This window comes from Chlamydotis macqueenii, chromosome 4, assembly GCF_036417535.1.
Source record: "Chlamydotis macqueenii isolate bChlMac1 chromosome 4, bChlMac1.mat, whole genome shotgun sequence".
Classification (NCBI taxonomy): domain Eukaryota; kingdom Metazoa; phylum Chordata; class Aves; order Otidiformes; family Otididae; genus Chlamydotis; species Chlamydotis macqueenii.
Genome location: NC_141559.1, coordinates 78,429,005 through 78,454,211, shown reverse-complemented (window position 1 = coordinate 78,454,211; position 25,207 = coordinate 78,429,005). Strand labels below are relative to the sequence as shown.

At 46.2% G+C, this 25,207-nt stretch overlaps 1 protein-coding gene across 1 annotated transcript; it reads left to right on the top strand.

Moving 5' to 3' along the window:
* The first annotated feature begins 3,102 nt into the window (after positions 1 to 3,102).
* On the top strand, positions 3,103 to 18,766 carry CD8A (CD8 subunit alpha). Its single transcript, XM_086746170.1, has 7 exons — positions 3,103 to 3,140; positions 12,016 to 12,201; positions 12,785 to 13,138; positions 13,740 to 13,829; positions 14,321 to 14,437; positions 15,990 to 16,020; positions 18,177 to 18,766. Exons 2-7 carry the CDS (start codon positions 12,156 to 12,158, stop codon positions 18,229 to 18,231), a joined length of 693 nt encoding a protein of 230 aa, XP_086602296.1. The 5' UTR covers positions 3,103 to 3,140; positions 12,016 to 12,155; the 3' UTR covers positions 18,232 to 18,766.
* Positions 18,767 to 25,207: the final 6,441 nt, after the last annotated feature.

Genomic DNA, 25,207 nt, shown 5'->3' with positions numbered 1-25,207 from the left:
GCTTCTTGCCTCTCCTTTCTGCCCATGGGACATCGCAAAGGTGCTTTTTGTTTGCTGGTTGGTAGGACTTCGCTAACAACCACTCTGAGAGCAACCAGCAGACAGCAGGGGCAGGTCGCCATGCAGTTTGTAAAGACCCTGCACAGGCAGGTTCGTTGGAAATAGCGAATATATCGCTCATCTGTTTTTGTTCTACAGGCTGATGTCTCCTGGCTGCGCTCAGTGTGGGACGTGGCCGTGCAGAAAGCTCTCGGGGGAACAGGTCTGGGAGGACATCTTCTCCCACAAGAGATTGCAAACAGCCGAGGGTGGGAGAAGAAAGCCAGACAAAGCGGCCTATCCAAGGCCAAACACCTGGCACAGCCTGAAGGCCAGCGCCGCCTCGGAGAGCAAAGCAGGGCAGCCGCGGCCTGGCCCCGAGCCCAGCAGCAGCGGTGAGAATCGCTCTGAGCAATGTCTGTACGTGCCAAGGCCTGAGCGACGGCAGTGTATGCTGAGCCCCGAAGCACGCTGAGCCCCGAAGTGCGCTGAGCCCCGAGTGATGCCCCAAGCGTGCAGAGCCCTGAGCGATGCCCGGAGCAGGGCGGGTCTCCCCAGGAGTGTTAACACGGCTCACCCACTGCCCGGAGCCACAAGGCTGGTGTGGGGCTGGAAATTTGGCTCCTTGCTGAGCACAGGCAGCGGGTGCTCCCTGCATCCCCAGCCCCGCGTGTATGAGCTGCAGGGATCCCAGGGGAAGGTGGCCCAGACACCTTCTGTCCCCAGCATGGGTGGGAAGGCCAGCAGCTGTTTTTGCTGCGGGGGAAGCAGCAGGGATCTCCTGTCCTGTACATGGCGGGTGTCCTTACAGCTGCCCAGAAGCCAAGGGCTGATGTGGCTCCAGAGTGCCCAGGGCCGGGGCAAACGCAGGCGTGGGAAGAGCTTGCGTGGGTGTGAAGCATCGCGGTGGCACAGCAGCATCCCGCTGGCCTTACCCTCCCTCCCCACACTTGCGGGGGGAGCCCAATGCTCCTCTCCCACGGGAAGACGAGCAGCCTCGGGGATAACTCTGCCCACTCCACTCCTCCTCCCTGCATCCCCACACTCAGGCCATCCTCACGGTGTCCTTGCTGAAACCTCCTGGGATGGCACCATCTTGCCTTGAAAGACTTCAGCCACCGCATTATCCCCATCAAAGGATGGGGATTTACCCCTCGGCTCTTTGCCTGCTGGTGAATAGCTGTAACAGGCAGCAAAAAATTTGCTCCACTCCTGAATTCCCCAATTTGGTTTTGTTGTTCCTTTGTAAACTGAAAAAAAAAAGAAAAAAAAAAAACTAAAAAAAACCCAACCTCAACATCATCTGTGTGCAATGAAAGCAAGAGAAGACAGCAACAGTCAAGGATGCTACATGTCCTGTTGAAACACAGGTTTGGGCAGTTTAGCAATGGAAACAATGAAAAAATTGTTGTAATTCCTATAATAATCAATAGGGTGTTTTAAGGGAATAAACCATGGAGAGTTTTTAGCAGTAGGTTTCACAACTGCGAAAGCCAGTGGAAAAAAAGAAATCAACTCCCATTTCATAGACTTTTTTTTTTCACAGAGTATATATAAGAACGAACCAGAAGCACTAATAAAAAGATGCTTTTATGTCTGAGAAAATTCGCCTGGTCCCCTGATATCTGCAACTTCTTTTGTTTTCTTTCTTACTGCATCCCTGTGCTGAGAGCACGATGACGATACCAGCCAAGGGTCAGGTTTTTCCATCACAAAAACTAATGGGAAAATACTTCTGTGAATCTCTGCACGCCTCTGCTGACGGCATGGTGCCCGGATCCATGGAGGGAGAGATACGGGTGACAGCATTGCTCGTCACAATGTCACCTCTGCCACCACGTCCTGGCAAACGAGACTCCCGAATTTATTCCTCGTTTCCTTCCGAGGACGGACCAGCCTCCTCCTGTCTCCCGCTGTCACCCTCCTCCCCACAGCGAGGAATATCTATGCCTAGAATGGAAAATAATGGGTTTTTATATATAACCCCAAACACTCACCTGAGCAGTTAATAAATAACGTCACCTTAAATGACAAAAGGAGACGTCACAAAGAATTAAACAAAGACAAACGGCCTTTGAACAGGACAAGGAGGGGTTTGCAGATCCATAGGTTTAAGTACAAAGTGTTACCTGTGTTCTATATCCAGAACAATATTCTGCATTATGCTAAAAGACCACAGTTGTTCTTTCAATAAACAGCGCGTGCATATCTTGAAAGCATTAAAATGTTCAAGGGACGGGGAGCAGAGCAGACAGACAGGTATTTCGGGCATGGCAGTAAATAGTCTTCAGGGTTTTTTAAAATTTCTGTAAGTGGATTTAAAAAAAAAAAGGTCTTTCCAGAATATGTCTGTTGCTGATCTAATATCAGCAGTGCTCAATTTTTCTTTATTCTTTTAACCTGTGCAGTCATTTTCATGTGCAGGGCCTGTGACTTTGTAATACAAACACGTAAATATAATTCGGGTGTAGCTGACAACGTTCTGTTGAAAACAAGTTAGTGACATGAGACTGGATGTTCTATCTGATTTTAAAGCTCCTAAATATATAAAAATTAATTTTGCAGAGTCATAAACAGAGCTGAATTGGGCACGCTAATGGAGAGAGGATGAGTAGCATCTCTATTAAACGATTAAACTTGAAATCCGTGCAAAGGGAAAGGAGACACATATATCCGTGGGTGATCTTTACATTCCTTCTGATTTCTCCTTGGCCAGCACAACTCCGTGCACGGTAGCTGTGTATTAAACATCTCCCCCTGGCAGGAAAAGCGAATTCACAGCAGGACTTCCAGGCATCCGGACCACACTTGTTGAATGGGAATTTCGAAATGTCTTTTTCTGCTGCCGTGTAACACCAGATATGTCCCAGAAGCTGCAAAAAAAAAAAAACCCACAAAATCCCAATTTGTATTTGCTGCTCCAGAACCCCGTCAGTGCACAGACGCGCGCCTAAGCAGGGGCGCGGGCAATCTCTGCCCCATCCTCCAGAAGCATCCAGCGCACAAACAGCCTCCCCCGCCCGCGGCACACACCAGCTCCCCCGGCTGCTCGGCTCTTTCATAGGGAAATCCACTTCCAGGAACTCAAATATAGAAATACGGTATCAATATCTATCGATATCTACTTATATTGACAATTTTATAACTACATATTATTATATATAGTTATATAATAACTTCTCTATTCTATATTACAGTTAAATATGTTATATATAATATATTCAATATAGTTACAGCTTATACATTCTATATTACATTTAAATATATTTTATATATAGCTATATTATTAATATTAATTAATATGTTATGTGTCATATTATATAACACATATATAGTACTATATATGTGTTATATATATTGACAGTTATATAGATTGACAAATCTACAGAAAAAAACACTGCGGAACAAAAATCTACCTTCAGGCAGCATAAGTACTTCTTCTCTATATTTCCCTGGACTACATTGCATTTCATTCAATAAATCAGAAATAGTAATAGAAAACCATAAACAGAAACCATTTCTGGTTGATATAAACCAGGAATAGTAATATAGTTCTGGTTTATATCAACCAGAAATTGTTTCTTTAATATTATTATAATTTTATTTCATATTCTTTCTGGTTATTAAATTAAGTATTATTCGCTGAAATAACAAATATTTGTGTATATCAGTATATCTATACTGCGTGCACTCAGGGTGAGATCATAGAATCATAGAATCATAGAATCATAGATCTGCATAGAATCATAGATCTGCATAGAATCATAGAGATCTGCAGCTTCTCTGGAATTATACACAAATTTTTGTCATTTCAGCATTCAGATAACTGGAACACGTATCAGACCGAGTTAAAAATCCATCCGTATAAGGTGCGTATTTTGCTTCTCTACCACTTTTCTATGGGCAAGGTCACTTTGAGTTAACATACCAGTGGTTCTTTCACCTGAAACAAAACTCTCCCCATGTTTTGTACATTTGCAGCAGCACAGGAGATGTAATATTCCTGCCGTAGCCGTTTGTTTTATCTGCTAAAGTTAGATTTCTCGCTTGGCTTTTGAGGTATCCAGGTGCATGAAGGGAGACTGCATGGCGCTTGGAATTAGGGGAGTATCGTTATCACTGTTTGCACTTTCTGATCTAGTTCATAAATTAAAACCAGGGGTGAAACACTCCAAAAAATCCCCATGATGGCATTAGCGCAGAATTTTTTTCTCTGCCCAGTGCAACATATCGATGAGCCGTTGCAATGGCGATCTCGCACAAACCACTTGTTTGGCTCAAAACACAAAACCAGAAAACCTCTCTGACAGAAGTGGCTCACGGAAAGCACTGGCAGTCAATACGAAAGGGAAACCTGCTCAAACGGCAAAGCCTTCTCCATCCTATCCAAAAAGCCCCTTGGAGGGGTCGGGAGCCCTACCGCAGCCATGCTGACGCGGGTGCCCGTAGGTTGATCTCCTTGGCTTTTTTCAGGTTGGACAATGAGTAAGGGCTAAATTTTGTCTTGCCCAAACCGGACTGAGCCTCTGCATCACGCAGCAGAAAAACCCAACTCTGCTGAAATCGTGGGCGTCTGCAAGTGAGATTCTGCAATGTTGAGTTTTTCAAGGGCCTGAGCTCTGCTGGAGAACACCCAAAAATGCCCCATTTCCCCACGCAGAGGTGAGTGATGGATGCCTCCAAAGCGAAGCCATGAGCCCACAAGCTGGTGCCAACAGCCCCGTGTCCCACCCCGCCCCTTCCTCCACCCTGCGAGCACAATGGAGCAAGCCTTACCCAGCCCCAGGTGCGAGCCATGCTGGGTTTTGTGCTCTTCTTCTCTGCTTGTGGTTAAAATGTCCAGCTGGAGGGTTTGGCACCAAAATATGGGGTACAACCAACCTCCCTCCCAACAAGGCTGGGCAGGGAGCGGGGCTGTGGCTTAGGAGACATCTCTGTCCCCAGAGCTACGCACGTGATCTCTCACCCACCATGTTTCCTGTTGCTCCCTCCCAGCACGGAGAGCCGGGGCTGCAGGTCGTGCAGCGCAAAACCTCGGTGTCAGGCGGCTGCCGCCACGGACAGGCAGGGTCACATCCCACTGCACGGAGCCCAAGCCACCATCCCCAAGCAGATGCTGCGGGAAGGCAGCTGCTGCTGTACAAATTCCTCAGGTCCCCAAACCCCGGTCCCTCCTCTCCTCCCCAAATTTGGGACACAAATGGAACAAGTTGGCTGGGGTCAAGCACCTTTCTTGGCCAATATCCCTCTTCCAGGAGGCATCCAGAGTGCCCTGAACTGTAAGACAGAGAAAGAAAAAACTCACCTGCCTTCTCTGCCCTCTCCCAGCATCAAAGGTGTCTTGCTCAGCGTCCAGGTAACCGCAGAATTCCTCCAACGGGCTCTGCCGGAGGGATGAAGGAGTGGGATGCACTGGAGATGGCCATGGCATCCGCAGTGGTGTCATTTACGGGTGGGCACACCGTGGAGGAGCTGGCGATATCGCCTTCTTCCTTTCCATGGCTGCAAATTGAGGAAGGGAAAGTCGCAAAGAGCTGGGGAAAGAGCCCTGTCCCACCACGAGCAGACAGGACACAGGGCCTAGAGGTCTGGATGCTGCTGCCCTGAAGGGCTGGAGCCACATGAAGCTCAAACCATCTCCAACCCATCATCTTCCAGCTCACACAACTGGAGACACAGGTTGGCAAGCCATAGGCAGTTCCTGCGTATGTTATCTCCTACATCCTGAGTGTATACGCACCCAGAAAACAGCTTATTTCTCTAGGTGATGGTAACCACATGAAAGAGCTGCCCTTGCGCTTTCCTCTCACTGCCTGTGGTCCAGAGGAGAGAGACGATGGGAGAGTGATGGAAAACGGCGGGATTCGTTCTTAGGAATAGATGTCCTTGTGCAGGGCCAACAGCTGAGTAAGATTTGTGTTCTGCATTAAAGAATGAGATAGTTGGAAAACTAATAGCGTTTTAGAGGAAATGGATGTGGAGTCTTGTAGCAAACGGCTTCCTTAAAAATGACACGTTGTCATGAGATCTCATAGTTAAGAATATTAAAATGACTCATTTGGTTCAGAGCAAAGGTCCACCCAGAGCACTATTCTGTCTCCAACACTGAATATGAGCAGATGGCTAAGGAATAATAAGGACAGGACAATCATATATGATACTTCCCTTTAATATCCAGACTATTCTTAACTAAAAAGATCTCCTGAGCCTGTCACTATCTGTTGAGTAACCCACAATGGACCTCTCTTCCAAGCATTTGTCCATGCTCTGTATCCTTGATGTCCTTTGGCAGGAACATGCATGGGTGAAGGACAACTTCACTTGCTTTCAACCTGACCTGCATCAGCTTCATCTGCTGCCCATTACTTTTTGTAGTGGAAAAGGCAGTGAATAATCAATCCCTCTCCACTGCCTCCCAGCCATTCATGATTCTGGAGACCTTAAATCATCTGTTTTCAGGCCAAACAGTCATCATCTGCCTACACAAAACCCGTCTCAGGTCTCTGAGCCTCTCATTTTGCCTTTCTCTGAACATTTTCTGGTCCTACTACTTCTTTTTTTTAAGTCCCCTCTTTGAGACGAGGGGGTGGGACCAACACACGGCATTCAAGGATTTGTACAACGCATTGGATCATGGATTGTCCATGGACTGGACTACTCCAAATTTCACCTGACCCTGTATTGCCCAGTCTCTGAAAGATCCTTCTGCAGCCCTGTATTTACAATGCAGAAAGGCAAGTAAATTAATGTGCACAAAAATAAAGTTTGCAGGATACTTTTTAAACATGAATTATTAAATGGCTGCTGCATCCAATGCTCACAAGCAGGGCGAAAGCGGTACCTCCAGGAGAAAAAGCGTGGAAAGGGTAATCACAGCTTCCCTTCACAGCAGTGGTGGGGATCAGGCTGTTAAAAGTGAAACTCTTGACACCAAATTCAGTTTGCTTTGTTGACAGCGGGAGAGCATTAAACCAGCCGCTGCTTTTTGAAACAGCCGCCTCCCGTCCCCTCTGCCTCTTTTGAGCCAAGTATCACGGCTTAGGGTTCTGTCTGACAGGTCTAATTCTACAGCAAGGGTTGTTTACTTTTCAAGAAAATGCAAAATCAGGAAGAATTAACAAGTTGTACAAGACAATCAAGTAACAAAACAGATGAAGCAAGCAATCTCAAGCAAGCCACGGGTTCCCACACAGCCAGCACTGTCAGCAGGAGGGGTGGATAATCGGAAACTGGAACGTTTCTGTTTGACTTGCTGTAACCAACTATTCCCTCTCGAAGATGTTAACAGTAAACATGCACAGCAATACCCAGCTCGAGAAAGTCCTCCTCCACCACGCAGATGGGCCCAGAAACTCCTTGGGATACCTCCACCAGGCTTTCCTGCCCAAGGTCTTCCGGGAAGAAGGTCAATGTGCACCAAGGAAGGAGACCAGACATGACAAGACCCTGGATTGACGGAGACAGAAGTCAACTCCCAGAGCATGAGACCCTGGAAGGGTGCTGAAGTAGGAGGACAACTGGCAAACAATGCCTCAAACCCAACAGAAATTTGATTGTGGAAATCGTAAGGGAGATAATGAGCCCAGTTGACCAATTAAAGATGACTGGAACTGTTCTTCAGACAAAAAAATTATGCGCCGGAGCCACACACATTATATTCCTTATCCTAAAGAAAGCCCATATTTAGTGCTAGAAAATACAAAGTCTTTCTGTAGTTCTGGACTGAATCTCCATGGTAGTTTGGAGATCAGAGCTGTAAAAACCCCAACCTGTCTACTGTCAACCCCAGCTGTGGCACTGGCAGAGCAAATTGTCACCAGTCCCCAAAAGATGCCATCATGGGATTGCCGATTTACCGAATGTCTGCACAAACCAGCTCTGCAGCATCAAGGGAGAAGTTGCGGGAAGCCTGGTATAGGAAAACTCATAACATATTCAAGTCTTCTTGTATCAAACTCTACCAACAAGCATGGAGATTATGGAGATTTTTTCAACCCAGGGACCAGGTTAAAGGTCTACATCACGGAGATACGGGAGTGCAGAAGTGCTCGTGGCTTGCGTACTGCATCTTAAGGTACGTGATGTTTGTACTGAGAGTACCCAGAAGAGAGCACAGTGTTGGTCACTGAGTTGGAAAGATGCGGCTGCAGTGGAAAGACAGTGTGCGAGTGTCTGGCGTGGGACAGTTGCGCTTGACGTTCTCCAAACCCCTTCAATGCAGCAGCTTTGCAAAGAAAAGCGGGGGGCAGCAATTTGCTCATAAACCACAGCTTCATTTCACACCGGAAAAGCTCTATGCTATAGTCTTGCCTATTTTTTTTTTCTTTCCCTCTGTTTGAAAAAAAACTTTGTGATTTGCAACTAAATTTTCAACTCTTCGTTAAGACTTTCCATTCCTCCTTATGAGAGAGATCCTTCAAAGGTTAACAACAGGAACAATCGGCAATGCTGAAGCAAACACGGTCCGGTCACACCCTGAGTTACCACGGCTGATCTTTTGTAGGGATCAAGCAGCACCTGCTCCTCAGCAGCAACGCTGCATCAGTGCTTAGCAGTGAGAAGTCCTGAAACGGTACGAGGAGGTACCATGGGCAACAGAAACAATGGACCCAACACAGCATGGTCATTTTTATGCTCTCATGTCCACCAACCATCACAGCACAACTCCCATGTCCTCAGATGTGCTCCTGCTGCCAGTCACGGAAAACCATGAGACATCCGTGCCGTGGCTGATATTACCGATAGCAAGAAGCTGAAGTTTCTTAGCACTGTGTAAAAGCCACTGATACTTCCACAAAATGACTACAAAATCAATCGTAACCCAAACTCAGCACCTCCTCCAGCTCTGATGCCCCAAGCTCCCTCTCGCTTCCCATGTCTCCTCTGTTAAATGGATGCAAGCAAGCACAGAGAAAATTAATCCTAAACTCACCTCCTGCTGAGCCCCATCCCGAAAATGCAGATCCTTGTCAGTTTGTCTCTTCCCTGGGTGGTTTTGTTTCTTCTCTATTTGCTCCTGTCTCCTTGTGTTTAATGGTTTGACGCTGATGAAGCACAGACCTAGGCTTGCCTCAGTATATAAACTTAGGTCACAAGTAGCTTAGGCTGGAGTTCATCAGCAGAGCCCTGCAACCTTAGCTACAAATGAAACTTCTTGCTAGGACAAACTGCCAAACCAGAGCATGCTAAAGTTACAGGGATTTCTTAATCAATCCCATTAACCACCCACCCCTCCCAGTTTTGGAGTAGGTCACCAGTGTAAAACCTACATATACTGACCTAAATGACTTACACAAGGGTTGATTTTAAATTAGAGCTTTTCCTGGAGGCCACTGCAACTGGTTTAGTTCGTTTACTATGCAAAACTGAAACAGCTTTGTGCTAAGCGATACCTCAACGCAGAAGCCAGAAAAAGGTGATCCCAGCTCCAGCTAATTCATTATTGAGGAGATGGGGGCACAGGGAAAGGCTGGTTTCATCCGATCACACACAGACATCTTCATTGGAGCTACGCTCTCTGGCCAAGGAAGGGTGTCCACGCTGAAAAGAGATGCAGAGAGCCCACTGACAGCTGAATCTCTCCACTGACAATGAGCTTTTCTCTTGCCTTAAAAGGATTTATTCATTAGCAGCTTATTGCAGGCAGCAGAAAGGAATAGCTCTGCTGAGGCCACCTCCTGTGACTCTCCAACACCCGGAGAGGGTGTTGAGGGGCTGGTGGTATCATTCGTGTAGTGGTTGAGTCACAAAGTGCTTCAGCAAATAAAAGTTCGAAGAAGAACAGGAGACCTCTAAATGGTGACGCAGAGCTTGGGGTCTGAACGTGACACAGGAAATGGTGGGCTCAGCATGGAAGCGTGCTCAATCCGTGAGCCACAAAGACCAAGATCAAGGACACCTCTATATCCAGAAGAGGAACATCTGGGCTCCAGTTTGGTACCTGCGACCGATTCATAACAAAATTTACTGTTATTCAGAGACAAGAGAGAAGTAAGATGTCCCTACTAAGAAAGTCAATAGCCCTTCAGGGATGAGGTTTTCAAAGAACATGTACATGTGGCACTCCAGGACATGGTTTAGTAGGCATAGTGGTGTTAGGTTGACAGTTGGACTTGATGATCTTGGAGGTCTCTTCCAACCTTAAGATTCTACGATTTTATGATTCTACGATGCTTTAATTGCATAGGTTCTCCCAGCACATCCACCACCACATTTCTGAGGACACGCACTGCATGCTGTAGACAAGCATCCACGCTCTACAGCAGGGTGAGAACCTGGTCCTGAAAAACACTTGGTCCCCTCATCCTCATTTGCCAGCACGTTCATTTCCATTCACACCATGCTGAACAATGGGAACCAGGAACATTCCTGCTTTGGTCTCAGGGGGATTTTGAAAATGCTTTTTAAATTTCATTTTCTGACCCTGAGTTGTGATAGTGATGGAAGTGAGGGGGGCACTCACACAACAATCCTGAGGGATGGCAGGAACCAGCTCACTTCAGCATCTCAGAAAACATGAGACTCAACTTCAGTCATCTACAAGGCAGGCCCATGGTTTCAGTTCCTTGCCTACATTCTTTCACCAGCCTGTGAAGACAGGCGCTTCCCAAAAGCAGCTTATCCCATTGAAAAGGAGGATGAATTCTACTTAGGATAAACAGAATCAACTGCTCACTGAAACCAGAAGGAACCTACACAACTAGCATCACTTGATGTCTCACCTGGAGACAGCTGGAGAACCCTGGAAGAACCTCAAGCCTGATGTTCACATTTGCTTGATGTGATTTTGAGATCCAGATCCTTGTAATGTCGTTTAATTAACAAAACCTATTTTCTCTTTATTTTGCAAAAATCTGCTCTGTTTCAGGCAGGCATCACAAGTATCACAGCCTCAGAGAAGAATGAATCTCACACCTCTCAGCAGGCCTGTCAGCAGCTTTCCTCACTCACCAACGTGCTTTGATGCCCAGTGAAATAAACCCAGTTCTGAAACCATTTTCCACAACTCACCTCTTAAGTAGCTGCCGCAATAGCGACGGCGTCCAAGTCAGCAGCACCTGGTTTCTGCCACATGTGGGCAAAGGGGGCTTTCTTTGCAGAGGAGTAATAAAAAACCATCTCATACAGAAAAAAAAAAAAAAAACACAAACCAGCAGGAAATCCAGGAAGTGTCAATCGAATCAATAATGCAGCAGCCCACCACCTCGCAGTCTGGTGAAACTGTTGCTACCGTTTGCGTGGAGCTCCAGGAAGCATCACTCCTACTCATGTGCGAGTGGTCACCTTGGAGGCGGCAGCAAGGGCCCTCTCCGTTGAGGCATGCAAGGGTTTTTTTTTTTTTTGGCAGCACGGAGGCCCCTGCGGTTAGAGAAGAAAACCACAAGATGTGACGAAGGAAAAAACAAAGCATATCCCTGGGGCATCAGGTTTTCTTGGTGGGTTTCAGATCACAGACCACCTGCCTTGCACAAAGCGGCTTTTGCAGAGCAATTGCAAAGAAGGATTGCAGAGAACAATTGAGCACCCGAAGAACTCAGCCTTGTGTCAGCAACGTACGTGCTTGGAGGTAAATAATACCTGTGGATATATGCCATGAAACACCCGTGTCCTGCTTGCCGGGTGAAAAACCACGGCGTGCTCTGCCATCCGCACGAGACCCCTCGAGTGCGTGCAAGTACAGGCAGCAGAACCTCTGCCAAGAAACGCAACCTGGGGTCTGCAGCCAAAGCACGGGGCTTGTCCGTGACTTCTGTGGAGCTGGAGCTGCTGTGAACCCCCAGACGTCTGGGAGACAGCAGGCTGCGGTGGCTGGTCCTGCCTCAGGCACGAGCATCATGGGTCTGAATCTCTAGGGGAGCCAGTGAGGCAGAATCCTCAAGGCATTGTTAAGAACTTCTAATGATAAATAAGCCCAAATTCTGGATTAGAACGAAATTTCTTCAGAAATCTTTTTATTTTCCCTTCATTTTGCCACAGACACCGAACACCATCTCTTCACTGAAGAGGGTCCTGATGACATCACATCCTCCTCAAAGTGCGATGCAGCCTCCCAAGCCCAGCAAGAAAGATCACCTCTGCTCTGCCGCACCGTCCCCGAGGACGGCCAGCCCTAGAAGATGGCCAAGTCTCCTGCGCTGCTCCTTCTGCTTGCTCTGCGGCTCTGTGAGTATGGATGCAGGGTCACGCACCACCTCTGTCGGGAGGGATCCAACAAATTGGATCTGTTCCACTGGATCCAAGAAATTGGGCTAAATAGTTAAAGGGAAAATGAAAAGCAAACCAAAAGGGCTGACTTGGAGGTTTGCTCAGTAATTGTGGAGGTAAAGGTGGCATCACCTCAGACAGGGTAGGGCAGCTGGAGGGATGGCTGCAGCATCACGCACAGCGCTAAGGGAGCCCTCCAGAGAAGTGGTTCTGGAAGGAAGGGGGAAGAGGATAAAAAGGGGTTTAGCAGTCAGTGTTTCTAGGGAGTCAATTCAGATAAGCTAGGAAGGGGTAACGTCCCTGAGAAGCCAGCTGAAAGCCTTTGCTGAAGGGCAGCACTCATCTTTAAAGCCCAGGAGGCTGATTGCTGAGCACCCTCCATGCACAATCCCAATGAGGACTCCAAAAAGCCGTCAGGTCATCTGGACAGCACCATCACCCCTTTCCATTCAACCTCCCACCCCATGGACAGGGACCGAGGTTTGCCCTACGGGGACGTGGCTCTTCCTGAGTGGTTCCTGCAAGGATTTCTCTCCCACAGGCTGCCCCGGGATCCAGGGATACAAGTTGAAGATCAGCAGCAGCGCCACACATCCCCGGGTGGGACAGCGGCTGCAGCTGGAGTGTCAGACCCCCAGTGACGACAGCAGCGTATCCTGGGTCCGGCTGGATAGGGACGGGACCCTTCACTTCATCGTCTTCATCTCTTCCCTGTCCCGGACCACCTTCAAGGGGAATGAGAAGACTTCTACACGCTTTGAGGCGAGGAAAGACAGCAACACCTACCACCTGGTAGTGAAATCTTTTGCGATGCAGGACGAGGGGAACTATTTCTGCCTCATCAACAGCAACCACATACTGTACTTCAGCCCTGGCCAGCCTGCCTTCTTCCCAGGTCAGCAGCACCTCCAGCCAACCTTGCTTAGCTTTGCCAAAATGTCCAGCACCCTCTGCCTGTGCTTTTTTTAATCAGTCACCTCTCCCACAAACCCCATTTCCCTGCTTGCTTGCCCAAGGTATCTTGTGAGCAACGTACCTGTCCCCCTGCCAGAGGGCCAGTGCTTGCCATGTCTTCTCGTAGCATCACCCCTGCCTAAAGGCAAAGATGAACAGGCAGACCCAGCATCACCTCCCCATCCCCACTTCTCCATCCCATTCGTGGTTCTGAAGGGATGAGACTAAAGCAAAGTCCACCACCTTCCCCTCCTTCCTCACCTCACGTAGGTCCCAAAAGTCCTACCAACCTCAGGGTACTCAGGCTTTCTGAGGGTGGTGGCAGAAAGCAAGAAATAAGCAGCCTGCAGCTCGCTACTGGGTCTTGGGAGACTCTCCTTGGGGAAAGTCACCATCCAAACTGGTGAAGCTCCCCCAGAGCTGAGCCTCGTGCTGGCCACAGGAGAAGCCGTGCCCTGGCAGGGGTGAGAGACCAGATGGCCAGGAGAGCACTGTTTTATTGTATTTCCCTACGTGCTGTATTCATCCATTTTCATTTACAGCCATCACCACAGTGGCACCCACCACCCCAGCACCCACCACGCAGGTTGGTGTTACCCAAAAGGACCCCTGCCTGAAGACCTCAGATCCAGGTAAACCAGCTGCAGAGAGGGAGGGGGAAGAGCCGGGCTCTGGTCCGCTGATGCCGTGGGGGAGCCTGCAGGCATTTTGGGATGGGTGGGAAGAGGGAAAATCCTTAGAGCTTTATCAGAGCTGGATAACTGGGTGCATGGAGCCAGAAGGATTAAACTCCAATGTTTCATCCCAGATAGGAAAAGCTAAGGATGATGTAAAAAGCAGGAGCATGTCTCATGCCTGAGCACAGAGGGAAGAGGTGGAGGGAGGGAAGAGCCCTGGGGGCTGGTGCTGGTTTTAACCTCAGCAGAGGACACAAGAAAACCTTTGGCTACATGTCCTCCCCTCAAGTCCTCAGGAAAATGCTGAGCAGCAGCACTTGCGGGCATCGTTGGTGGGGCAGGGCAAGCCCTCTGTTCACCCCCAGCCTTGCTGAACGCCAGGCAGGTCCTTTGGCTCCAGCAGCCATCAGCACCCGGTAGACCTTTCCTCTTCTCTATTCCTGCAGAGACTAGCAAGGAGAAAGAGCTGAATTTCTTCTGTGACATCTTCATCTGGATTCCCTTGGCAGGCGCCTGCCTCCTGCTCCTCAGCGCCCTGGCAATCACCATCATGCTGCATCAACGTAAGACTCACCCATAACCCCCCGTAGATATTCCTCTAGCCTGAAACTGCAGCCTTGTCCTTCAGGAGAATGGATCTTCTAGGTATCCCCTTTACGTAGCCGTAGGACATGGTCAATGCAAGAGAAGGACCACTTAAAATCAATGGCTGTATTTCCTCATCAGTAGGCTTAGTCTGAGAAAGAATTATCAACTTCTACACTACAAGGAAGAAAAAGACATTATAAATAGAGAAAAATTAACTCTAGCAAACTGTGCTGGTGCTACCATCCTTAAATCTGTGTATCAGAGGGTAAAAGTACCAGAACCTGGAACACTTTGACAAAATAACGTAAACATGCTCCAGCATGGGGCTTGCCAGTCCAACTGCTGAGACTCCCAGTATTAGCTTGAGCTGTGACCAAACAAGCAACTTAATTACACAGGGTCAGAAACTGCTGCAGCTAACGCAGTGATGCAAAATCCCTGGGTAGGCAGAAGCCCTTTGGTGAAATTTCATGTTTGAAATGTCTTTAAATGACCCAGAGCAAGCAGTGAGTGCAAATGTATTTAAATCAATTTAACGCTCACTGAAATCGGTTTAACTCTGCCCCCAGAAGTTATATCCATGGCATTAAACTGGCTCAGCTCGTTTGCCTGCAACACCAAAGTGGTTTTGCTGCTGAGTCAACGTAACCAGGTGCTCACTGACCCCACAGCTCAGAGCTGATGTGAGCTGAATTTACCAGCTGACCCAGTTAAAAAAAAAAAAGTACAAATTCTCAGCATCCTCCAGCTAATCACCACCGTCTGCAACAATAGGAAGGAACACATGAAAAAACACGGATGAGCCACAGCCAAAAGTCATTCTTCTCAAGGGAAAACAGCTGGCGATGCAGCAGAGCACCCGGAGTTGGTCCAAATGCCCTCTGCAGTCCCCAGCAGCCCTCCAGTGACCTGCAACATGGTTAACCTACAAACGCCACGCAGTGATTTATTTCTGCTTTTTAATGCAGGTGTGAATTATCACTGAAAAGCCGTTAGCTGCATTTAATTTCTGCAGCAGGAGCCCTCAAGGACAGGTTTTTATCTTGTGCTAAAATTAATGGCTGGACATTGTATGTTGCCAAATACATCCCAAACTAACGACATAGAAGCTAAAATGAGGAAGAGTATCATGCAACTTGGTTGCACGCTGTGTGGCATCACTGCCACTCGCCTCTTGTGGAAATTAATTGCTGGCAATGGATTTTCAGCAACATGCCAAAGTTGCTAGAGACAGGGGGAGAAAAAAAAAAAAAAAAAAAAATCACCATCAGTGTTCTCTGGCTGACCCTGCTGCTGTTACTCTCACGAAAAGTTAATTCATGAAAATACTGAAGTGCACTGCTGGGGGAATGTGAGCTGCAGCACGGCTCCCTTGCATGGCTTTCCTCAGAAATAAGCTCAGTTTATCTGTGGTTAGGCTCAGAGACAGCAAGCTCCTAGGGAATGCCAGCCCTCCCTCGCTGCAGGGTTTCTTCACTGAGCTGTGACTTATTTCTTCAAACTAAAACGTTTTCTTTTTTATTTTAGAAACCAGAAGACGAAGATGCAGGTGTAAAAGGTAAGTGACAGGTGCTGACATTTTTATCTTAAACTCTGCAGCAGCTCACCCTCAAATGATAAAGCAGGAAGGTGCCAAAAAGTGACCTAAAAATTCTTCACTCGCTATACGGTGGGTGGCAGGGGACAGTGAAATGAATTAACGGCAGGAAAGAGAGAAGATTCTCTTCTCCTCTATTTTTCTTTTTTTTATTAAGTATTAAACTAATTCAAATCACTGAGCACTGACACTGTAGCAGATGCTAAACAAAGACAGGAGGTGTTTGTGGCAGCCTGAAAACTTTGTGCATCACCCAAAGCTCGTAACATCAGGTTCCCAATGCGCTACTCCAGGGTGCGGTGACCATATCTCATCCCTTCCCCTCCCCAGACTGCTCATTTGATTTCATCCCTGGACCTTCCCAAGTTGTGCCCATGGATTAGATGCAAGTTAGCGCATCCCAAATCCCACTCTGCCCAGCCTCACCATGCCTTTGTGCCTCTACTTCCCCCAACAGGCACGGTTTTGAACAAGAAATCCTTTTGCCTGCGAGTAACGCGCATTTTGCTTCTGCAAGTCATCCTCCCTGCAGCCGCTCTCCTCACCTCGCCCGCTCTGCAGGAAACCGCTTCTGCAGGTTTGCGAGCCTTGTGCTGAGGGTGCAGCCCTGCGCTCGTGGCACGAGAGCTCCGAAATCCTCACTACTGCTCCGGCCAGGCCAGCGCTGGGCTAGCGCCCGGAAAAGCTCGGCTGCAAGAAAGTTTGGAACAGTATTGTTACACACCTCTGGCGCCTTATTCTTTGCAAATCAACCATCTCTAAAATCAGATAAATCCAAATTCCTTGCTACATGCATGAGTTTCATAGTAAAAAAAAGTTAATAGCTTTTTAGCTGTCCAAATGAATGATCACTCAAGAAAGAACCTCCTACATTAACGGAAAATGGATCCCTACAATTTAGTTTTTTTCCAAGGCAGAACACATCAGAAATCAGTGCCTGAGCAGTAACAGCCTTTAAGGGCAGAGGCACCGAGTGGCAATGCCTTCTGCCCTCTGGGCCCAAGCTTTCTGTGCATGTATCAAACGACAGCTGCACCCACAGACCTGCATTTTCTCCTGCCTGTCTGAGAAAGGGAACAGTTTGTCATTTTAATGATAGATATTTATTACACCCCGCGCTCTTCTGATCCCTGCCTAGCTTTCCAAGGGCTAAGTGATAACGAAGAGCTCTTCTTGCAGCCTTGTTTAAGAGGATGCTTGCATTCTTCACTTATCTCAACTCCTGTTGCCAGCCCTGTGTTAAGATGTTCTGTCCCTAAGGGGAAAAACACGCTGCAGACCTCTTCACTCTTGCACCGATGGAGTGGCTGGGTTACAAGCGCCTCAGGAAATCACCAAGGCAAGCTTTCCTTCGGCAGCGCTAACCCGACAGAGTCCCGGTTTAAGCAGTTTTAACATATTTCATCTTTTATTTAGAGAGGAAATTCCTGCTGCTCTGAGCTGTTCCCACTTACTGAAATGAAGCTCTTTGGAAGTTAATAGTGCAATTCGCTCAATTAAAGAGCGCCTCAGGATCTGGCCTGGGATTCTTGCTGGCAGCTGAAGGATTCATTTTCCACCACAAATTAATCTTCAGTGAAAACAAGTGCCAAATCTCCAACTCATTAAATCAGCATAAAACTATCAGTTGCTGGAGACCAGTAATTTCTATCATTTTTGGGAACACACTGCTAGTCTAGAAAGCCTCCTTTTAAACTCTTCTGCAGAAAACTGGTTTGCAACAAGAAAAAGTCCTTATGAATTCGTAACAGCTTCCTCAACTCCAAAAAAGCCCCAAGCTCTTCTTTCCTCATTAATTTCTGAATGTGGAGAAAGGCTTGATAAGAAGACAGAAGTGTGCAGAAGTCAGAAGCAAATTAAAAAAAAAAATTTTTTTTTTTTAATTAGTGTAACAATTGATTACCAGTGTACCTTAAGAAAGTCCTGCTACTGGCTGTCACTAGTTCAGTGCTGGCAGATCCTTCACTAGCACAAAGAGGGTTTAGGAACACTTTGCAGCCTGCACTTGGAGGTCCCTGCCTGCAGACCAAGGCTAAACGAGCTGATCAGCAGCCATACATTAATCACCTTCTTGTTCCTTTCACATCAAAGTAAATCAAACCCTTTTCTTTCTCTAGACCTGCGAACGGGAAGCCCAATGTGAAAGTGAACACACCAAGCCGACACGTGTAAGGGTCTGCACCTTCTGGCTTCCGGATCATCTTCTGGGAGCTGACACTGCGTAACTCCATCACCTGCATCATCTGTAATGCTGCCACTCCTCGTGCATTCTACCCTGACAGATTTGAAAGGACAAGATGGAGCGGACACGCAGACAGCAAGCAGGCACTTTTTCTGTGAACCTGAGATTTTTCAAATTGATTCCTAAGGCCAAGCGCCATCTCTGTTCCCAGTGACAAAGCTCCGCAGTTCAGGCAAAAGAATCTAGTCAATCCCGATGCCGATGTGTATCAGTGATGAGCCGATGAGAAATAAGGATAGTAGCTGGACCTTTGCTCAAGGTTCTGCAATAATTATTTCTAAAATGCAGCCAAAACTTGCATTTGCCTCAAAATGATTTAGAAATAAATGCCCTCACTTAACACATCCTCTTTTAGTGGTGCCACGTATCTCCTAGGGGCTTTACTATTTACTGAGAAGGTAATTGTGGATTAAAAGGCTTTACTTTTTACATTTTTACAGTCCTGGAAGCTAAGGTTTACTATTTCCCTCTAGTCCCACTTCCACCAATTTCAGCAGGATCTTGCCTGAGGGGAAAAAAAAAAAAAAAAAAGTGGGATTTGCTTTCTTTCTGGAAGAAATGGTTCAGTGGTATAAGCAGGACTTTTACCATACTGACCTGGGACATGTTGATTGACTACAGTGAGTTCTGTTTTTTCAGCTCTGTATTTGATGTAAATATTTCCTTACTACACTTGCAAATCAAGAACTAAGAAAAAAAAATAAAAAATAGTTTCTAGTCAGACTCAATAATGTTTATTTCTTCCTTCAGTTCCTAGCCTTAGAAAAAGCTAAAATCCTTGGTGAAGATAATAAATAAGGGTTTGAAGAAGTCTTGGGTAAGGGAAAAGGCAGTGATTTACATACCAGCCTGAGCTTTAGGATGCCAGAGTTCAGCTCCCAGCTTACCACAGCTTAAAACAATCTCTAAAAGTATTTTCCCAGGCACTTGTAAGACGGGCCCAGTAACACTCCCCCATCCCAGGGGGGTGCTATGAAGGTGGATGAGATAAAGACTCTGGAAGTGCTCAGGTATTCTTGCCAAGAGACTGATAACAACCTGGGAAAAAAAAAAAAAAATAATAATAAAAAAAAAAGGAATGAAAGAAACCCTTTGCTAGTCTTCTCTGCAAACAAGCTGGGAAGGAGAGAAATTCAGAGAGAAACAAAGCTCTTCCAAACTTGTTTTTTGTGATACTTGATAAAAAAAAAAAAAATAGGGACTAGATAAGTGTATCTAAACAACAGCAGGCAAATACTGAATGACAACAACACGTACCTACCTAAATAAAAAATTAACAGAAAAGCCTTAACATTGAGAAGCCTGTGAATTCAGAGACATTAAGAAACGCTAAGACGCATCCCATCTATGGAGAGTGGCCTCATTCAAAGCCCAGGTGCTAAGCTGGGAAGAAGCAAAGGTCTCGCTGCACCTGCAGTGCCAGTCGGCCCCATCGCAGAGTCGGCCCCACCACCAACGTGCAGCTGCATTTTTACAACACGAAGCAGATCTACCCACCAGCCTGTTTCTAGGCAGACTAGGTACAACCCTCAGCCTTGTTTTAATGCATGATGGTTACCTAAACCAGTCCCACCTCATCTTGTGGTCAGCTCTAATCATGCAGGTAAAAAACTCAATCCCTTTTCTCTCCTACACACATCAATTTTATTATCAGCTCACCCTGGAGTCTCTTGGTGACTTAGCTGGAGCTGAAAGCTTTCACTTTAAAGCCTTAATTCATAAAGAGTTTCCACAAAACAGCTTACAAGAGGTAGAAAGATCACTGCCTCACTGGTATCATCCTCTACAGCTGTTCCCTCATTGTTCTCAATTGTTTTATCCCACATTTTCACATTCTACTCGGGCTTTGGTCACATTCCTGCAACCCAGTCTATTCCTATCCCCTGAATCCAAATCCTCTTCCAACACCTTAGATTGTCTCCCTACTTCCAAGGAAGCATTTCCTTGAAAAATGCATTTCTCCTAGCACAGCAGCTGAATGTGGCACGTGATACACACGGATTAAATGTTTAAACACTGAGCAAAAAATCCTAGCGGAATCATTTTTCTGCATTTTACTCCCAGTAAGCTACACTATTCTTTCAAACGAAATGATTATTTCAAGATCCACAGGTTAAATAAAGGCTGTGAGAGCGCAAAGAGGTCAATCCTGTAGCGACAGAGTACGGGCGTTTGAAATCAAGAAGAGTTTTGGTAAGACGAACACACGAGCACCAAATTCCTCACTACAGAAACCACATGGAATCCTAACGCAGGATAAACAGAGCAAAATAACACCCTCAGCGGTGTAACAGAGGTACGTTTGGGCATCACTAACCACTGACATTGCCACGCTCCGCTGTGCAGAGCGGCACGGAGCCCCTGGTCCTCCGGCCAAAGCCCTCCTGACGCTGTAGCAAAGCCCTGGGAGCAGCACAGGTTTGGTTTTCAGTTTGTTGGGGTGTAGAGGCGGGTTGTTTTTTCAGTTCGTTGGGCTTTTTTGTGGTTGTTTTTGGTGGGTTTTTTTTGGTTTTGTTTTTTTTTTTTTTTTAAGTAGCTTTCATCTGCACAGGAAATAAACTAGAAAAAAATTCCACCACTGACAGTGGTAATTACCCTCCTGAATGCAGCACAAAATCCACTGCACAGCAGGGGCCATGGATTTTTATCTATAGTGCAGAATCACAGAGCATCTTTGGTCTTTTAACCCCAACGCCAAACTCGGAAGGCTCTGGGCTGCCTCCTGTCCCCCTCTACCCACTCTCCATGCAGAACCTCCACCCTGCACCCTGTAAGGCATCGTTCACGCAGCACCCCGGCGTACGCCCTGCTCAGCACAACCCTCAGGACCCCAAATGCATCCAGGTATCGAAAACTTGGATAAATACTGACCATCACACAACTGCCTGCAGGAACTGGCATCTACTGGTTCAAGCTCTGGTTCCACAGCCAGATGCCTTAAAAGAAATGAAAGCCAAAGTCTCATCTTTGAAGATAACTGGAGCCTTCATGCATAAATTCATTAATCTAGCAAGCTCCCAGCAGGTTCAGCACTGCAAAGAGAGGACATTCATTGCAATATCGCAGTCCATGCAGCACGTTCCCTCTTTAGAGGGTATGTTTCACATGCAAAGCAAGCCCAGTTACTGGACACATTACAAATTCTCCTGCCTGCCATCTTCTGGACAATGTCATCACAGTGCCATCACAGCTGTACACTACGAGGGCATGGCTTTTTACTGGCTATAATCAACATACTAAAAATACATGACCGTTCACTGGACTCTGTTAGCGGTTTTCAGCTTTTTACTTGCTATCAGCCAGGCGTCACCTTCAATTCTTTACCTTCGTTTGTGGCTTTGCACCTCTTTACAGATCTCTGTGGTCTCCAATTTTGGTCCTTACCAAACAGATGTATCACCCAAACTGGCCACTAAGCTTGGCTGCAAACTGCATATAAAGTATCAGTAGAAATATTATCCCTCTGTACCATAGTAACAGGTAGCATAAACCTACTTAAGGAATTCATTTTAAAAGTATACCCAGCTCTCCACCTGCAGACTTTCTGTGAGATACATGTTCGCAGACTGCTGTCCCAAGATACCCAGGGGTAAGAGTTATCTCTCTCTTCTTACACAGGCTTTCTATTTGTGAACTATTTAATTTTAATATGTTTTAGAAATACATCAAACACACTGGACTGAACTGCTGTGATTCAGCAGTTGCTACACAACCAGCAAAATCACCTCTGCAGGTCAGAAGGCTGAGGGAAGCAGAAGAGACAGCTTGGGGCACGCACCAGAATAAGCACTTACTTTTCTTTAGTCACTACCCCACGTTTCATGTTGAATACTCCCAAGATGAGGAACACTTCCCATCCATGAGAAGTTGGCTTCAAACCACCAGACTGACTTCACCAAGGAACCCTCCAGCAGAGGCGGTGACACAGCACAGCTCTCCAAAGCAAGACCGAGCTTCCTTTGCCAGCTCTTCCTTCCACGCAGTCCCATGACCGATGCAGTTCAGCTCAGCTGTAGCCAGCACTGTGCCCCAGATTTAAACCTATAGCTCAAGAAGGCCTGTTAAGTTTTCCATTTACATGTAGAGCTGAGGAACAATATTCTTTATTATCAGCTTAATAAGGCCTGGATTTTCTTCACAAGACATTTACCTTTGCACCCCTACTGAAGGCAAAAACCGAACGTCTTTTGCACCAAAACCTTAACAACCAGATGTCCTGAGCAAATCAAGCAAGTTTGGAGCAAACTGGCTGAGTAGCAATGTCTGGACAAGAAGCCTGGACTGCTTCTTGCACTGATAAAGAGTAGGACTGGCTGAGCTGGAATCTAGAGAAGCAGCTCAAGGGTGCTTGTTTCTCCACGCAGGAAGCTCTTGTTGGATATGCCCTACAGATGTGACAGCTCTTTGCTAACAGCATGTGGACGAGGTTCTAGGTCAGGCAACTGCACAGGGTGCTCAAAACTCTAAGAAGCTGATGGGCTAAAGGCAAACCCACCTAGGAGTTAACACTTCACAGTAGAAAAAGCAAGACCTGATTTACAACTTAAGCATAACCTCAACGAATGAAGAAAAAAGGGTACAAGGTAGTCACTGAAAGCTCTACGAAGCTGAGGGAGGCATTAGATGCCTCTGCAACATAGGGTATCCAGAATTTGTTGCCTTTGTTAGACACCTGCTTCTCCCTCATCCAGTGCTTCACTTACTCTGAAATATTTTCCAAGTGGTAAAGGATTTTGACGAGTTAAATAAGCTCCAGATAAATGAAACGGCCAAGATGACCCCGGAAGAGCCAGTAACTGGACTGGTCAGTTAAAGTCACTTTGTCTGTCCAAGCCTGTATTTGACAGATGACCTGTCACTGTGAAGGCACCAAAGCTCAACCGAGGCATCTCAGACTAATGCTGTGGTGCATGTTGTGCACATGCTTGGAGGCCACCCCACAGAAACCTACCCTTGCTGCTGTTTCTGCAGCACTGAAGATAGAGAAGCAGAATAAGGTGAGGAAGGAACTACTGAAATGTTTGGACAAACAATAAAGAGACAGGAAATATGACCTTCTTATAACTAGATTTCTTCCTTCTGATTAATCTGAAATCAAATCTATTTGATGTGCAGGGTCAGCATGACCTGTCATCACTGGATTCACATCCTAAGCTGTGCTGAATAAATTGAATACGTGTGATTTCTGTTGTGGGCGACCTATCACATCTGCTTGTGCTGCATGTTCTTGGAAATTTATTGTGTAATTTAGAAACCTTGGAAAATACTGGAATTTACTTTCAGTTCGGGGAGGGGAGCAGGGAACTGTCAGACAAAATAGTTGTGTTTGTATATTTAGTTCCTCCTCCCACATGCAAATGTCTTATGAATGATGCTTAAGACTTGAACTGGGACGCTGTTTGCATCTTCCCCATCCCTTTGTTTCTTTAGCCAAAGCAAAAGAAAACCCACAGCAATAACTTGACATTTAGTAAGAAGGAAGAATCCAACAGCAGTGTCACTGAGTCTGAAAATAAACCTGATGCAGAGGAAATGCAGGAGAAAAGGGGAGCTCACTCTAGTCCAGGTCACAGCACTCACCAGCTTCAGCGCCGAGTCTTTGTTCCAGTCTGCACCGGAACTGTGCTGTTTGGCGACACTCAAAATGACCCTCTAGAATGTGAAAAAAATTCTTAGTTTTGAAGAAGAGTAGGAACTGGAAAACACTACCAGGCCTTTTACAGCTGAACACACAGACACAGCTGTCCTGTAAAAACTACTGCAAGTCAGTGTGGTCTGAAAACACCAGTTCCTGCCTACAGGCCCAGCAAGATTCAGTAAGAGCTCACAGCAGGCTGTAAACAACTTTCTGTATTTCCCTATAGCACCGCTAATTTAATGCTAATATGAAGTCATAAAGGAACGTCAAGTCACTTTTCTCTTTCATACATACATTTTTGTAAAACACTCTTCCTTTACACATACTAGGGCTTGAATTAAATTCAGAATAATAATGTAGCACTACCTTACAGCTTTACTCGCTACAGATCATTGCTGCCACAATCTCATTTTTTTCCTTCTGTTCTCAAAGCACCATTCCTTACACTGCAGTCTCCTGTTCACAAAAGGAAAAATACAAGAGTTGAGACAGATTAAGAAGCACAATTTTTTTTCTCCCCTTAGAGACAAATCAACCTCTGCAGTGATAAGCATAGAAAGGAAAACAGAATCTTGCAGTAGGCAAACAAACCTTGCAAGGAAAAGCTAACCCAAACTTACTACGCTAAGCCTGGCGAGTTGGCTCTGAGTAGTCACAAATAACTTCAAGCTCAAAATTTTAGCAGCAGCCATCCTGTAAAATACTAGGAAGAAAGAATGAAAGCAATAGGATGGAGACAGGTCTAAGTTAACAGGGATCAGAGGCTCTAACTCATTACTTGTAACACACAGCTTACACTGCAGTTTCTACACGTGCTGATTAACCTGACTTACAGATAGGAGACTGAAATCAATACAGTATTTCAGGAGAGAAACACGGATTTTTAGGAGGGAAAATTGGTTGTTTAGTCACATCTACTTCAATGTGTAGTGCTGAAGTCATCACAGGAAAAGGACTTTATTTAATTCAAAACACTTCAGAGCACTAACAGGAGGTGAGGACATGAGCTTTGTGTTAATGACAGCAACAGTACTACAAAAATGACTGATCCCTTTTGAGATCAAAAAGGCTGTGTACTATTTTCATTTCCTACTATCTGTTTTTAAGGATTGATTATGTGTAATACCACAAGTCAGACTTGAAACCCTGCAAGAATGTATCACAATAGATTTCCTATTTAAGCCATTTACCAAAACTAAAACTCAGTCTATCAATAGACACAGAACTACACTACTAACAAGCTGCTGCTATGGAAATAATCTTTATAA

Coding starts and splice junctions, on each gene's coding strand:
- CD8A (XM_086746170.1), top strand. CDS start 12,156: ATGGCCAAGTCTCCTGCGCTGCTCCTTCTGCTTGCTCTGCGGCTCT. Junction 13,139..13,739: donor CCAGCCTGCCTTCTTCCCAG/GTCAGCAGCACC, acceptor TTTCATTTACAG/CCATCACCACAGTGGCACCC. Junction 14,438..15,989: donor CACCATCATGCTGCATCAAC/GTAAGACTCACC, acceptor TTTTTATTTTAG/AAACCAGAAGACGAAGATGC.